We start from the raw sequence: 15,966 nt of genomic DNA, 5'->3' as shown, positions 1-15,966 counted from the left end.
GTAGTCTCAGAGAAAACCACGGGAAAATGCTGAAATGACTTTCTGAAACATATCCAGAGAATAATTATGATCTAAACAGACACAGTTAAAATGCAATCCTCCATATGTAAACGCACAAGCCACCCTTATTTGTTTTTAACTTCATATCAGCACAGTCTCACCAAAATACCCATTAGGTTAAAGTACAAAGGGCAACATCATGTCGGTCAGACAATGTTAACGTGTATTTATTTTGAAAGTAAATGTCATTTACTTTGCTCCTCCTCTTTTAAAAAATACCCTGCACCCACTTCTGTTATGCTGAAGAGGCTTTTTGACGAGACCTACTGACTGAGTGAAAGACCACCTGAGCAGGAATGGAAGAATCAACCGACAGGCTGAATAAGAAAAAAATTGTGGCAGTGGTGGGTGGTGGACTGGTAAGACAAAGTGAAAGTAAATATTCATTGTCACACAGTGCTTTCATGCTATTGACTATTGTGTGCCAAATTCGCCTAATTTAAGTAAAAGTATTGTAGTAGTGAGTGTAATTAAAATGCAATGACAACTGTTCATTTTATGTTTGCTATGAAGTGAAAGTAATTCAATGGAGCCTGGTCCAAAACCTACCAAGGAACATTATTGCTGTTCCTGAGAAACAAATGTAGCATGAGAGCTAAATAAGCATGCAAGATTTATATGAATGTATAAATTCCAATAAATATTGTCCATTTCATCTAATTTTTTCAGCAATGACGAGAACACCCATGTTTTATTTTAGGTTGGTGCACTGAATGCCTGCTTCTTCGCCAAAAGAGGTTTTGATGTGCATGTGTTTGAAACACGGGATGGTATGATCAAGAGTTCATCTGATTGTATGACAAAATGATCAGAATAAAGTCAATGTATGAACTTTTGGCTAGATATCCGGCAAGCAAAAATCGTGAAGGGGAGAAGTATCAACCTGGCTTTATCTCACAGAGGCCGTCAGTCACTCAAGCATGTCGGAATGGAGGTCAAGGTTTGCACTTTCATACTATAAGTCTCTACTCACATCAGACATGTGAATGGAGTTGACAAGGAAACATATAGGAGCGATCTGGATTTTTAGACAGGCGTAAGCTTGCTGCGCATTTGCCAATCTGGGAGATCGTCTTCACCTAGCCGAGTGTTCCTGCAAAGTGAAGGTCTGACCTGAACTAACACTGAACAACTGAACTCACCTTTGAAAACAGTCATTTCAACCTCGAAAAAGACTGACAACAGATTCGTCAATGAACCTATTACACAACCCCTAGGTTATGTATTATTATTATTATTCTTTTTCCGTCAGATGACCTACAGTTAATTTGTAACATGTTATGTCATCTGTCCTCACAACCAGAAATGCTGAAAATATTGATATGCGCAAGTTTTATACACTAGAAAGCAATTACAGTGATACCTTGGCTTACGAACTTAATTGGTTCCCAGACAGAGTGTGTAAGGTGAAAAGTGTGTATCCCAAAAATTAATTTCCCATAGGAAACCATTAAAATGAGAATAATCCGTTCCCAGGTCCCCATAAAACATAATTTTCTACTTTGTAATTTTCTAAGCCTTAAAACTACACAAAATATATGCTATTTTATGTATAATAAATGTGCCATGGTATTATAATTAAAGAAATAAACTGTACTATATAATAAAGTCATTTTATTTACCTTTGTGATGGTCGTTGATGGCTTGATGGAATGGAGTGGCCGGTTTTATCAGCATTAAACACTTGATGAGGAACGTAACCTTCTTTCACCATCTTGAGGAATGATCCCTTGTAGGTGCTTTCTCTGTCATAATTTTATCTAGTTCCTCATCAATTGTGTTGCACGGGTTGTTTGTGGAGCCTGATTGATGGGATATTTTAACCTTGCAGTCTACAATCTACCTTTGAACTATCAAAGTTGAAGCTCTCTCACTGTCGTCTGCCTGTCTCTTTAATGTTTAAACCACCCCCCGCCCCAAGCTGCGTTCTTGACCAATCACGTGGCTTTAACCGAAGACTGTGGGCGGGGAATAGAGGACAAAAACAGTCAGCTGCCATTTTGTTGTTAGAAGAACGGGCTCGTTCGCGAACGACAAATCACTCATTGAGGCAGCTCCGTGTATGAAAAAAGTTCGTATGCCAAGGTAAAGTTCTTATGCCAAGGTAAAATGTTCATAAATATCACGTTCGTAAACCGAAAAGTTTGTAAGCCAAGGGGTTCGTAAACTGAGTTATCACTGTACTTGTTCCTTTAGAATCAATTACATTTAAGGAAATATAGTCAAATGCCAATCAGTATTTACTACTTCATTCTTGTATTCAAAAATACATAGTTTAATACAAAGCATGATACAACTGCTATAGTGAGTATAATCTCACAATAATTTCATTTCAACATGTTGCTTTGTCTTTTAGATTGTTTCTCAGGGAATCCCCATGCATGCAAGAATGATCCATTCCCTAAACGGTGTGCAGTCTCCAATTCCATATGGCAAAAAGGGCCAGGTGAGCCTTTACAATACTTTCCGTGTCCACTTTTACCAATAGAATCATGTCACTCCCATGGTTCGTCTGTGTAGGCACTCAGTCGTACAGGAGTGGTCCATTGATGAAAAGGTTTCTTCAGCCATCATATGTACTTCTTTGAAGGTGTCAGACGTTTCGTTCCTCATCCGAAGAGCTTCGTCAGCGAACTGAAGTTGTGCTGGTAACTTTGGCCCTATATGTATCCCTAATGGATAGAGGTGGCAGTGCCAGACATCTGCTCTGATATGTCCTTGTTCTAAGATTGGGGGAGCAGAGTTACCAGCACAACTTTATTTCGCTGACGAAGCTCTTCGGATGAGGAGCGAAACGTCCGGCACTTTCAAAGTACAGATTATGGCTGAAGAAACATTTTCATTGATGTTTATAATAATGTTTGCAGATACATTGGCGTAGTACTAAATTAATTAATCTCACAAGCGTCATTCCCGCCATGGAATACATTCTTCATTGTTACAATTTATCTCACACCAGTTTGAAGATACAATATTTTCATTGTTGCCTCATTTCAGCATGTACAGTAAAGTCTCGTTATATCGATATCGGATATATCGATAGTCCCGGTTATATCGATACTATTTCTATGCACGCACGGAGAAAATTACATGCAAACAGGGTCGGATATATCGATAGTCCCGGTTATATCGATATTTTTTTGGGCTCCCTTGAATATCGATATAACGAGACTTTACTGTATATGCATTTTTAATGAATGATCATCAAAGTGAAAAACTCGAATAATTCTATACAGCGTCACACAGACCCAATTAGACCAAAACAACTAAATACCATTAATGTTTCGAAGAATTATTATTTCCATATTGCTGATGGTAGAAAAACATTGAAATTATCATTAATTTTTGAAGCCCAGAGGCATCTACTCTTCCATTTTCACCGAACAATATGCTGCCGAATTTGCTCTAACAGCAGCACTGCATAATAACGACACATTGTTTTCACTTTAGTACATCCTGTCAGTAGACCGAGCCAATCTGAACAAACAACTGCTCACAGGTAAGACCATTATCCGGCTTTCCATAGTTCTACTCAAATAACTCAATGCATTAACGCTGAGCAGAGAAATGTCACGACTGCAGTTATAACAGTGAGCAAATTAGGGTAGCACTTAAGATAAAATCTGCAAACCCCTTGAAAAACATGTTCTATGGTGGCTGATTAAATCACAGATTTATAATTTATTTAATTTAATCATGGAAATTGACAATATGACGTCGAGCGCCATTCCCGAATTGGTTCGGGTTTTGTTTTTTTTTCTGTTTTGGGTGCAGATAAAGCGCTGGCCATGGCCTCTGGCAATGTTTTTTTCCTTTCCACAAGGGGGCAGCTTATCCTTTTTTTTCCCATATTAGCGCTTTGTCCCTATATAAACCAATATGTATGTATTGCATTGTATTTTGGACAGCCGCCCTCATTTCAAGCTCATATAACTCCAGACCCGTATCACTTTTTTTTTTTTTCTGATGAAAGAAAAGAGTGTAAGGTTTCTTACGCTGCATTGAATGTTTATGTAGTCCTAAAACTCAAGATTTCAAACAAAATCTCTGATAGCACGGAACCATTAATTTGATAGTTCCTTCAATTCAAGTTTAAAGCATTATGTTCACCTTAATCAGTGTAAAATGGATTTGTTTTATTCATGTCGTTCATCGGTCTCTGCTGTGAGATAATGTGTGATGGCACGGATCTGTCTTTTAATTATTTTATCGGGACAAATCAGACTCCCGCATTGGAAGTACGTATCACGATATTTTAAAAATCATTCATCTCTATACAAACACATGCACAGGAAGAATGTTTTTTTTAAATAAGCATTTAAAAATTGTCCAAAATTGGATAGATATAATTATGCCATGCAAACGTTTTTGAAAAATAACCAAACATTTTACTCCCAACAGAGGCAGAGACATATGCAAACACCAAGTTGCACTTTGAACACAAACTACTGGACTGGAGTGCTGAATCGGGGCTAATGACCTTTAGCAGGTAAACCTTGATGTGACTGACACAGGTGGGAACTAACATGATGAGATGGACATGGACACACACACACATGCGCACATGCGCACATGCGCACATGCACACACACGCATTTACACGCACGCTCACACACACACACACACACACACACACACACACACACACACACACACACACACACACGCTTTTTTGCTATTCGGTGAGGACTTCGTGTGTGAACCATTTGGCTCCCTCACACAAACACACACACATACATGTTTTTGCTACATAGTGAGGACTTAGTGTGTGAAGCATTTGGCCCACACACACGGACACAAACAGACGCACGCACACACAAGCACACTCACGGCACACACGTGTGTGTTTTTTCTTCATGGTGGGGACCTAGTGTGTGAAGCATTTGGCCCAGACACAAACACACATGCATGTGCATGTTTTTTCTACATGGTGGAGACACACACACGCATACACACACACACACTCCTGTTTCAATGGTTTTGTGAGGTCCAGATAACTCCAGATAAGGAGTGAGGACCAGCGTTGCTGATAAGTTTAGAGAACACGTGTTACATTTGAACACTAAATGTCACACCATTTCCCACTTCAACTTCTTTAAAAACAAAGAAATAAAAAGTGGACTTGAAACTGCAATAACAGCAGGAGTGAGGTTTCTGAATGGGTACATTCAAAGTCTTCACCCCTGTAGTGAATTTGGTTAAAATATCTTTTTACTTTTTGTGGTCTGATTTTTTTCCTCTCATTAACCACACACACATAAACACACACAGTGAGTAAAAATGTGTGTATTCAAGTGAAATGAAAATACACACCAAAAAATCATTTTGGGTGAATTTGTGAGGACCTCTCTGAAACTTTAACAGATGCATATATAGACCCTCTAGAAGAATGAAGAATTTGTGTGGACCGGCCAAAACGTCTTCACTTGTCAAAAATGTACTCACTACGTATGGTATAAAATGTTAGTGGTCCTCACAAGACTGGTCACACAAACACACAATCACACGTGTATAATATTTTGTATATTTCGGCTAACGTGGAAGCATGTGATGCTCATTTGAATTCTTTGTTTTAACTCTGGCATTAGTGATGTTAATTTGCTTCCACTGAGTGAATGTAGCCTTGGGTATGTTTACTGTCTGGAGTGATCACTCATTAGGTGGTATTTGAAGTGTGTAACATTTGCCGCTAGCCTTCGAATTGGTTGTTTTGGAGGTAAATTCAACATATAATTTATAACCTAATTAACAACGCTTCAAGGTCATTTTACCAAAGGGAATTGCAGTGAACACAGCACTGGAGGTCAACATATCTAATTGTTTCGTTAAAAATGAAAAGAAATCATTGTTTTAAATCCTGCAGTGTGATGATTTTATGTTATCATTTTATGCATTGCGCGGTGGGGCAGTGGTTGTCTCACAAACCGGAGATTTGGGGTTGTCAGAGATGTTCGATCAGACACTGTGGACAAAGGCTCGAACACAGAAACATTGTCTTTTACTGCCGGCAGGAGACGCAGCCATTTATGACACGCCCAAATTCTTCAGCCCTCTGCCAAGCTATTTATTGAGAGTATATGCAAATTAAAGACATTCATAAGTAAAACATAGTTTTCTTGATTAGAATACCACACCTCTTGAATTCTCAGGACGGACAGCTGTAAGCAATAAAACATTGTCTCTTCCATGAACTGATAAATTTGTAACCTGGCTAATGAGCTCTTCGTGTGAAGGAGTTTCACGTCGTAAATTACTTCTGTGATAAATGAGTTTCCCAAGTCCTAAATTCTGTCCAAGGCTAGATCTCCTAGTTGAAGATGACAGTTTAACAGGCTGTATCTGTTGACCTCAGATTGACCCTAGGTTTCTCTGTGCTTCAATTGTGTATTCGAGTCACACATGTTATATCACTAAGCATATAACAGCATGAAACTTTTAAATATGATAACTTCTTATTCTGTCTAATCTCTATGAAGGGTTCAACCCCCAGTCATTGTAATCTTGTGAAAGTGCCCTTGATCAAGATACTGAGCCCACGCTTGCTCCTGATGCTGTCTCATCAGTAGATAAAGCAAGAAGACAGTGTAAAGTGCTTTGAGTACCAAATGTAGAAAAGCGCTGTAGAAGTGAAATGCCATTTACCATGTCTGAAGGCCAATAATGTCGTCAGTTGAATGAGCCATGAGTCACCTTCTCTGCCCTTGATTGCTTTCATACTTACCACGCTTACTTTATTCAGATGAATTCCTTTTCATCCACCACCCCGAGTCGTCATTTGTCAGTAAAATGGACATCCGTCAGTCACAGACGGATTCACCTTTTGTCAGGACTGAAAAAAATGGTATGTGAGTGAAGTATAAATAATAAGGCCAAGAGGGAGGCTGTGGTTATGTTCATTACTTACCACCAGGTTGACAAGGGATTGATACCTGGAACTGCAGTCCTTTTCTCCAGTGGGGGTCACCAATGGTGTTTGTTTGCTGTGGTTGGTCAAATTTCATGCAAACATGCCAAAAAATAGGATTTCAATCATCATTATGATCAAAGTTATTGAAATGAACCACACCCTGGTACAATCTTGGATCTGATGATTGTAGATTATGTAAGTGTACATAATGTGAGACCCTGTGCTTTTCAGGCCGGACGGATCCACAAAGCAGATTGAAGCAGACCTCATTTTGGGTTGTGATGGAGCATTTTCGGCTGTTCGCAAGCAATTCCTTCGTCAAAGCCGCTTTGACTACAGTCAAACTTACATCCCCCATGGCTACAAGGAGCTCACCATGTCGCCTGTCAATGGAGAGGTCAGTTCTCTTTCCAGTGTAATAATCAAACTTTTCAGACTCAAATATGTTTGTGTCCATCCTCAGTTTGCCATGAAGGCCAATTATCTCCATATTTGGCCCCGGAATACGTTCATGATGATTGCGCTCCCCAACTTGGTGAGTGGGATTTATATTTATATATATATACAGTAAAGTCTCGTTATATCGATATCGGATATATCGATAGTCCCGGTTATATCGATACTCTTTCTATGCACGCACGGAGAAAATTCCATGCAAACAGGGTCGGATATATCGATAGTCCCGGTTATATCGATATTTTTTCGGACTCCCTTGAATATCGATATAACGAGACTTTACTGTATCTCTTTAGTTGCATACACTTAAAAGCATAATCGGTTCTGAAATGTTCAAGTGATGACAAGCCCTCAATGATGAAAGTTTCATGCTAAATTAGCCCAACACAAGGCCCACAATGGAAGCACAGAAAATCTGGTCAATCTGAGGTGGACAGACACAGCCTGTTAAACTGTCATCCTCATGTAGGAGATCTGGCCTTGGGCAGAATTTCGCAGGAAGAGCTCATTAGCCAGGTTACAAATCTATTAGTTCTTGGAAAGACAACCCATTAAAATGTCTATGTTCTATTGGTTTATGGATGTTGGTGCTTGTAACATGGGATGTCCAGTGTCGTGGTATTCAAATAAAGAAGACTACGTATTACTAATGCATCACTTACATTTGCATATACAGTGATATCTCAGCTTACGAACGCTTTAGCTCACAAACTTTTTGCCTAACGAATATTAAATTTGCGAGCATATAGTCTTGGCTGACAAACTAGTTTTTGGCAGACTAGGGGGACTAGTTTTCCGCAGATGAACACCAAACCACACGGTTTTATTACAATACCATAAGACATTTATTATACATAAAATAATGTATATTTTGTGTAGTTTTAAGGTTTATTTAGTCGAAAATGACGTTTTATGGGGACCTGGGAACGGATTATTCTCATTTTTAATGGTTTCTTATGGGAAATAAATGTTTGGTAGATGAAGTTTTCGCCTTACACAATCTTTCTGAAAACCAATTAAGTTTGTTAGCTGAGGTATCACTGTAATCTCAATAAATAGCTTGGCACATGGCACATGCAGACGTTGGGCGTCGGTCATGAATGGCTGCGTCGCCTACCGGCAGTAAAAGCCAGTCTTCCTGTGTTCCAGCCTTTGTTCACAGTGTCCAAACAAACATCTCCGACATTACATTACCTTGCAAAAAAATGTCTTTGCACCTTTTGATTTAACTTACTTCTTATACAACAATGCTGTCCGTTATGTTCCAAGTTACCCAAGGCAACAATTAAAACTCTTCTCTGTCTCTCCTGTCCTTAATCCCAAAATGATTTTTCTGCTTCGCTGAGTCAGCAACTGCTCCTTTACTGTGTCAAGGGAGACAAGGTTAAAGCAGTAGACTTAAAAGTGCATCAGCCGTGTCACTCATTGTCCTTAGCTTCTAAAATGTCTTTGGAGTAAGAATTTTTTAATGAAATATTGCTGCTTCGGATGCATGGTAACAAAGATAATGAAAATCAGTCCTGATAGGGAGAACTTTACTGATGGCAACAACTGCTGTGATAATGGCAGTCATTACTTCCACCGTCTGGAGGGCTATATTTACAAGATTGTTATTCAAAATGGAGAATTAATTTTGCAGGTACAATACACGGAACAGAACCATGCATTGAACCTTATAGACCACAGGTGTCAAATTCAAGGCCCGCGGGCCAAATCCGGCCCGCCACATCATTTTTTTCGGCCCGCGAAAGCAAATCAAACTTGTTAAATTCCATGATGATTGCTAAAATCTGAGCCAAAATTTCATATTTTTGGATGTCAACCACAATAAAAGTCATTATTCTTGACTTCAGATTTGAAAACGAGTTATTCATTAATTTGCTGTGTGCTCTATATGTAATATTTGAAGGGATTTAAACATACTAATGGGTTCCCCAAATTCATAACGGCCCTCGAGAGGAAACCATAACTACAATGTGGCCCGCGGCAAAAAATGACTGACACCCCTGTTATAGACAAATATAGAGGATATGTTGTGAAATCAAAAGTACAGGATGTCCATCATGGCTTTATAAGAATGTATTTGTATATATAATTGGGGATGGGTCATAACCACATTTCAGAAAGGACAGATTGAAATTTTAAATGTCATGTGCTGATGATTAATAATGCCAGTGTTGCTATTTTTGTATTTTTTTCTAAGCTGATATTGTGATTAAATCAGCGCAGTGGCTACAAAACAGGGTTTTGAATACTGGGATGCTAAACTTACCACTTAATTCGAATGATTATCCGAATCAGAATCAGAATCAGAAAGCCTTTAATAGTCCTTGTCAGAGATGTTCGATCAGACACTGTGGACAAAGGCTCGAATCCAGAAAGATTGTCTTTTACTGCCGGCAGGAGACGCAGTCATTCATGACAGACGCCTGAATTCTGCAGCCCTCTGCCAAGCTATTTATTGAGAGCATATGCAAATTAAAGTGATACATTAGTAAAACATAGTTTTCTTGATTTAGAATACCACGCCTCTTGAGTCCTAAGCACGAACAGCTGTAAGCAATAAAGCATTGTCTTTTCCATGAACCGATACATTTTTAACCTGGCAACCACACTGGCTTCTTTCAGCATCACTTTGGGTAGCTAGCATATATCAAGCTTACATTAGCATTGTACATAATAATCATAATAATAATACATTTCATTTATAAGCGCCTTTCACAGTCACAGGATAGGTTTTTTTGTGGGTGAGCAGCGGCAGCCACACGCGCGAGCGTTCACTCAACCCAGAAGTAAGTCAAATAGATAGAAAGCTAGCTAGTCAACTAGTTAATAGATAGCCAATAGCTCGCTAGCTAGATAGCTATATAGCTAATAGATAGCTAGCTAGATACTACTACCTCTACTACTATGACTATTACTATGACTAATACGGCGACTACTACTACTACTAATAATAATAATAGGGATGTGTCATCTATATTAGTTATCTATTAGCTAGCTAGCAAGCTAACTTTCTATCTATATGAGTTATTCCGGTTTGAGTGAACGTTGGTGCATGTGCTCCCGCTGCTAACCCACAGAACAACTGATCCCGTGACTGTAAAGTGACCTTGAGAGTTTTGAAAGGCGTTTCGAAATACAATGTATTATTATTATTATTCTCACAACACCTCAGAGAGTCATCTTCCTGAATGAAAAGATCTGAAATCAATAGGAATCTTTTTTCTTCTTCTTCGTAGGACAAGTCTTTCACCTGCACTCTCTTCATGCCCTTTGAAGAGTTTGAGAAGATCACCACGGGAGACGAAGTCATTGAATTTTTCCACAAATATTTTCCTGACGCTATACCATTATTAGGAGTGTAAGCACCTTTGTCACCTCTATCTCTCTTACTCTCTATCTTCTTCGATTTTACCGTTTTATCCTCCTTCCCTATTGTCCTCCCATCCAACCATGCCATGCCATCCCTGGAATATTTCCATCTCATCAACCCAGAGAAGCACAACCTGTGAAGTGTGAAATTGAAGTCTGACTCTTACGTTTTTTTTGTTTTTTTTTGCCACCTCAGTTTTGATTGAAGGTGAAGTGTTTGTTGTAGCTGATAGACAGAGAGCATGAAATCATGAGCGCCACGCTCCGGGCTTTCTCTCACTCACCGACATTTGGAGCATGGGGAACAAATAACTAAATGTGTGCTTTCGTTCTGTCTGTCTGGCTCGTTCACTCCACAAACAGTTGTTTTAGTTTACTCAGATGGGATGACGGCCATTGTTTACAAAAAATGTCGCTGTCCAAACAAACAGACATAAACACGTTGAATAATATTGTTTCCCCCTTATTTATATCTCGCAGTGATGCTCTCAAAAGAGATTATTTTCGATTGCCTGCCCAGGCCATGGTGTCCGTTAAGTGCTCCCCTTATCACATTGGGGAAAAATGTGTCCTTATGGGCGACGCGGCGCATGCAGTGGTGCCTTTCTACGGACAGGGAATGAATGCAGTAAGTGACACAAAGGGAATCAACCGTATAGTAAGTCAAGGAATACAAATATTTGTTTTTCTTATCTGTCTTTTTATAGGGGTTTGAGGATTGCATTGTATTTGATGAAATAATGGAGCAGTTCAATGAAGATTTAAGTAAGTGCATGTGATATGCTCAATGGTGGGGGATCAATTCCAATAAATCATTTGACATATATAATAATACATAGATGATAAGGTTTCTTCAGCCGTTATCTGTACTTCTTTGAATATGTCGGATGTTTCGCTTATTATCCAAGAAGCTTCATCAGAGAACTAAACTTTTTTGCTGGTAGTTTTGGCCCTCTATATATATATATATATATATGTATATAAACAGCAAAACCCTTCACTAAATCGCCATGGTGGTGATGTTTAATTTGGATCGTTCGTACAACAGACTTCTTAGGCAACATAGGCTTAGTTATGCTGATGAGGTGATACCAGAGCAAATGGTGCAATCAGGCCAGTCGTAGACCCCATTATCAGGCAGGACAACAGAAGTAATCAGTCAGGACAATAGACGTAATCAGTGTAGCCTCAGTGAATAGTCCTCTGCTGCCCCCAACCTGAGAGCTGGGACCTATCATAGCAGAGTCCGGCACCGCCACGTCTGGACAGTAGGGATATATATGTAGGTCCAATGCTACCAGCAAAAAAATGTAGTTTGCTGAAGAAGCTTCTTGGATAAGAAGCGAAACGTCCGACACCTTCAAAGAAGTACAGATGACGGCTGAAGAAACCTTTTCATCGATGGATCACTCCTGTATGATTGAGAGCTTACACTGACATAATGATTTGATCATTTGCGCACAGGTGCTGTACTCCCAGAGTATAGCAGAGTACGGGTTCCGGATGACCATGCGATCGCAGACCTGGCAATGTACAATTATATTGAGGTAATACCGTATTTTCTATGTATAAGGCGCACAGGATTATAAGGCGCACCTACAATGAATTACATACTTTAAAACATTTTCCATATACAGACGCTACTCACTTTATCAACTGCAAAAATGTTCGTATGTACCGTAATGTCGTAACTTGAATGTCCGTAAGTTGGGGAGCGTCTGTGAATTTGTTTAAAATGGCAATTATATACAGCTAATGACATTCTGTTGCCATCTGGGGAAACACCAGATGTTGCTAAAGTGGATCTGATTTACGGTAATGAATGTAATCCCCCTTTTAGCTAATTTGTGTAATGCATATCTTGGAGACGGCCCGCAAATTTTAAATAAGGAACGTGAATGCCAACTGACTCAAATATTGTGAAAATGACCAAATAATGTATATGACAAAGAGGAACAAACTTCAATGAGACTTAAAGGACAACCGACACCTGCGGACAGAATTTGTGATTTTCCATATTTCCATAATTAGTAAAGTCATTTCAAATGACTTCTACTGAGTGTAATTTACAAAGATTCCACTACATATAGCTATATTTTACGTTTTAAGACTCGCACTGAATATTCATGGAAAAAAACATAAATAACGCGATGGTGAATCGTTGTGTGTTGCACCAAGACTACTATTTGATACTAGTTGACACAAATTCCCAGCAGACAAATCAGCCCATTTCCAACAGAGCTTGGGCGCCATCTTGTGCATTTTCGGGGTGCTACATTATAGTCCATTGATTCTGAAGGACTTCTGTAATCGATTGCAAACATTTATGCTTTCCTCTTCAGAACTATTTGAGTCATATTCATAACTAGATGAGTAACAAGAAAGCATCTTCTCCGAATCTGAAGCCATTGTTTTGATTCTGGAGCAAGGCAGTTTGTGAAGGAGTATCCTGACGTGACGTCGCGAACAAGGGGGTGGGTCTTTCTGAATCTCGCCATTTCCGAGCTCATTTTGTGGCAGTTTTGGGACACTTTAAGTCACTTTTATTGGTGTTTTGCATTTGACTAAAAATATCAGCCTGTGTGTTTTGGGTATTTTAGATGCTATAAAACGTTTTTCTGATGTCGGTTAGGAAACAAAAAAATGGTGTTGGTTGTCCTTTAAACATTGAATTATCTCATTTTCTTCATCAAATTGTATATTCCAAAAATGGGGAACACCGTGAAAACTAAAAAAACATTTCGAACAACATGACTACAATATGTTCCACACATAGATAATAATGAGCGAGCTAGCTATTAGTTACTGTATCTATTAGCTAGCTAGCTATCTAACTTTCTATCTATTTGAGTTATTCTGGCTAGCCGCTATATATTTGCTATCTATAAGCTAGCTAGCTATCTATTAGTCACTGTATCCATTAGCTAGCTGGCTAGCTAACTTTCTATCTAGTTGAGTTATTCCGGGTTGAGTGAACGCTGTCGCATGTGGTTGCCCCTGCTCACCCACAGAACAAAATGTATCTTGTGACTGTAAAGTGACCTTGAGAGTTTTGAAAGGCGCTTATAAATGAAATGTATTATTATTATTATTATTATTCAAAGTGATACTCTCATAACGTAAGCCTCTTTTTCTATTATTCACGCAGATCTTAAAAGTAACTCTAAGCGATACCTTAAAGAACGAAAATGTAATTTCTCACCCATTATCAGGACTACAAAGTGTTTACACACCCATTGTCTGTCTGTTTTCCAGATGCGAGCGCATGTCAACTCCAAATGGTTCCTTTTTCGCAAGCATGTCGATAACGTCCTCCATTTTCTCATGCCAAAGACAATCATCCCACTTTACACCATGGCAAGTACAAAATGGAAAATATCAGGTGGAATTTTATGCGCATTTTTCATTCCATGACCAATTCTTTGTTTTTCTCCACCCCTATCAAGGTGACATTCACAAGAACGCGTTACCATAAAGCTGTCAATCACTGGCACTGGCAAGACAAAGTAAGATTGGATTACATACATCCGCTCACTGATAGACTGCACTTAAGCACCGCATATGTGGTGACAATAAAAAAAGAAATTAAAAAAGTGTTTCACGCCAAATGGACGTATAAAATATGATGGTCCTTCCAGGATGGCTTTAATTACATTCCCTATAGCCACTTTAGTGCCACACAGTACATTTGAATTCCGTAGACTGCGCCCCAATTCGCCTCGGTTGTGTAGCTGCAGGTGCTCTTTAAGTCATTCACTGCCATTCACGAATGTATTCGGGAATTGAAAATATAATGAAGAGTGCCATTCCCGAATTAGTTTGGTTCTGTTTGTTCTTGTTTTGTTTTTTAGCTAGCTGGCTACCTAGCTAGCTATCTATTCGCTATCTAACTAGCTAGCTGACAACCTAGCTAGCTATCTATTGGCTATCTATTCGCTATCCAACTAGGTAGCTGACTACCTAGCTCGCTATCGATTTGCTATCTATTCAATACTATCTGTCTACTTAGCGAGATATCTATTTGCTATCTATTCACTGCTATCTGTCTACTTAGCTAGATAGCTATTTGCTATCTATTTATTATCTATTCGCTATCTAACGAGCTAGCTGGCTACCTAGCTAGCTATCTATTCACTATCTAACTAGCTAGCTGGCTACCTAGCTATCTATCTATTTGCTATCTAACTAGCTAGCTAGCTATCTACTAGTCATCTATTAGCTAGCTAGCTAACTTTCTATCTATTTGAGTGATTCCGGGTTGAGTGAACGCTGGCGCATGTGGCTGCCGCTCACCCGCAGTTTTGAAACATGAGAGTTTTGAAAGGTGCTTAGAAATGTATTATTATTATTATTTTCTTGCTTGGATGCTGATAAATCGCCGGCCAGGTATTAGTTGTTGTACTATTTTCATTAAAATATGAAGCATTATAGTCCTAATCCAATATTTCTTTGACAGATGATAAATCGGGGCCTGTTATTTGCTGCTACAGGAGCCATTTTGGGAAGCTCTTACCTGTTCAGTAAAAATTCCCCACACATCAACAAGTTCAGCATCCCCACTGATAAAATATGGAACAAGCTTGCTACATTTTGGACCTCCTAATCACTCGGCCACGTCTCTTACATCTGACTGCAGCAATTAAAACATCATTTGCAGTGATGAATGGATTGAATCAAACAACTGCATTGTAAGAGACAAAATAAATCACGCTCAATTAAATTCATTATTGTGAGTGATTATGTTGAAATGGATATAGTATGTATACATACATACAGTACATATACACATCCATATATATATGTAAAAACATACATATATATGTAAAAACACATATGTATAGACATACATACACAATACATACACAAACACACACACACACATATATATATATATATATATATATATATATATATATATATATATATATATATATATATATATATATATATATATATATATATATATATATATATATAGATATATATACAGTAAAGTCTCGTTATATCGATATCCAAGGGAGTCCGAAAAAATATCGATATAACCGGGACTATCGATATATCCGATATCGATATAACGAGACTTTACTATATATATATATATATATATATATATATATATATATATATATATATATATATATATATATATATATATATATATATATATA

General features: G+C 38.4%; 1 protein-coding gene across 4 annotated transcripts; it reads left to right on the top strand.

Annotated features, from left to right (window-relative positions):
• The first annotated feature begins 204 nt into the window (after positions 1-204).
• kmo (kynurenine 3-monooxygenase) lies at positions 205-15,512 on the top strand. Of its 4 annotated transcripts, none has more exons than XM_089012585.1 (15): positions 206-419; positions 761-830; positions 903-1,000; positions 1,091-1,166; positions 2,417-2,506; positions 4,462-4,549; positions 7,199-7,364; positions 7,431-7,502; positions 10,666-10,787; positions 11,279-11,426; positions 11,506-11,563; positions 12,263-12,345; positions 14,054-14,155; positions 14,245-14,304; positions 15,255-15,512. In XM_089012585.1, exons 1-15 carry the CDS (start codon positions 357-359, stop codon positions 15,399-15,401), a joined length of 1,443 nt encoding a protein of 480 aa, XP_088868711.1. In that variant the 5' UTR covers positions 206-356; the 3' UTR covers positions 15,402-15,512. The 4 variants fall into 4 exon arrangements, with proteins under 4 accessions (XP_088868709.1, XP_088868711.1, XP_088868710.1 ...); XM_089012587.1 differs by lacking the exon at positions 1,091-1,166 and adding an exon at positions 3,511-3,559 and having other exon boundaries at positions 210-419; XM_089012583.1 differs by having other exon boundaries at positions 205-419; positions 7,199-7,502.
• Positions 15,513-15,966: the final 454 nt, after the last annotated feature.

Source organism: Hippocampus bargibanti, linkage group LG13 (assembly GCF_051943395.1).
Source record: "Hippocampus bargibanti isolate YZ-2025 linkage group LG13, ASM5194339v1, whole genome shotgun sequence".
NCBI lineage: Eukaryota > Metazoa > Chordata > Actinopteri > Syngnathiformes > Syngnathidae > Hippocampus > Hippocampus bargibanti.
This window is presented reverse-complemented; position numbering and strand designations above follow the sequence as displayed.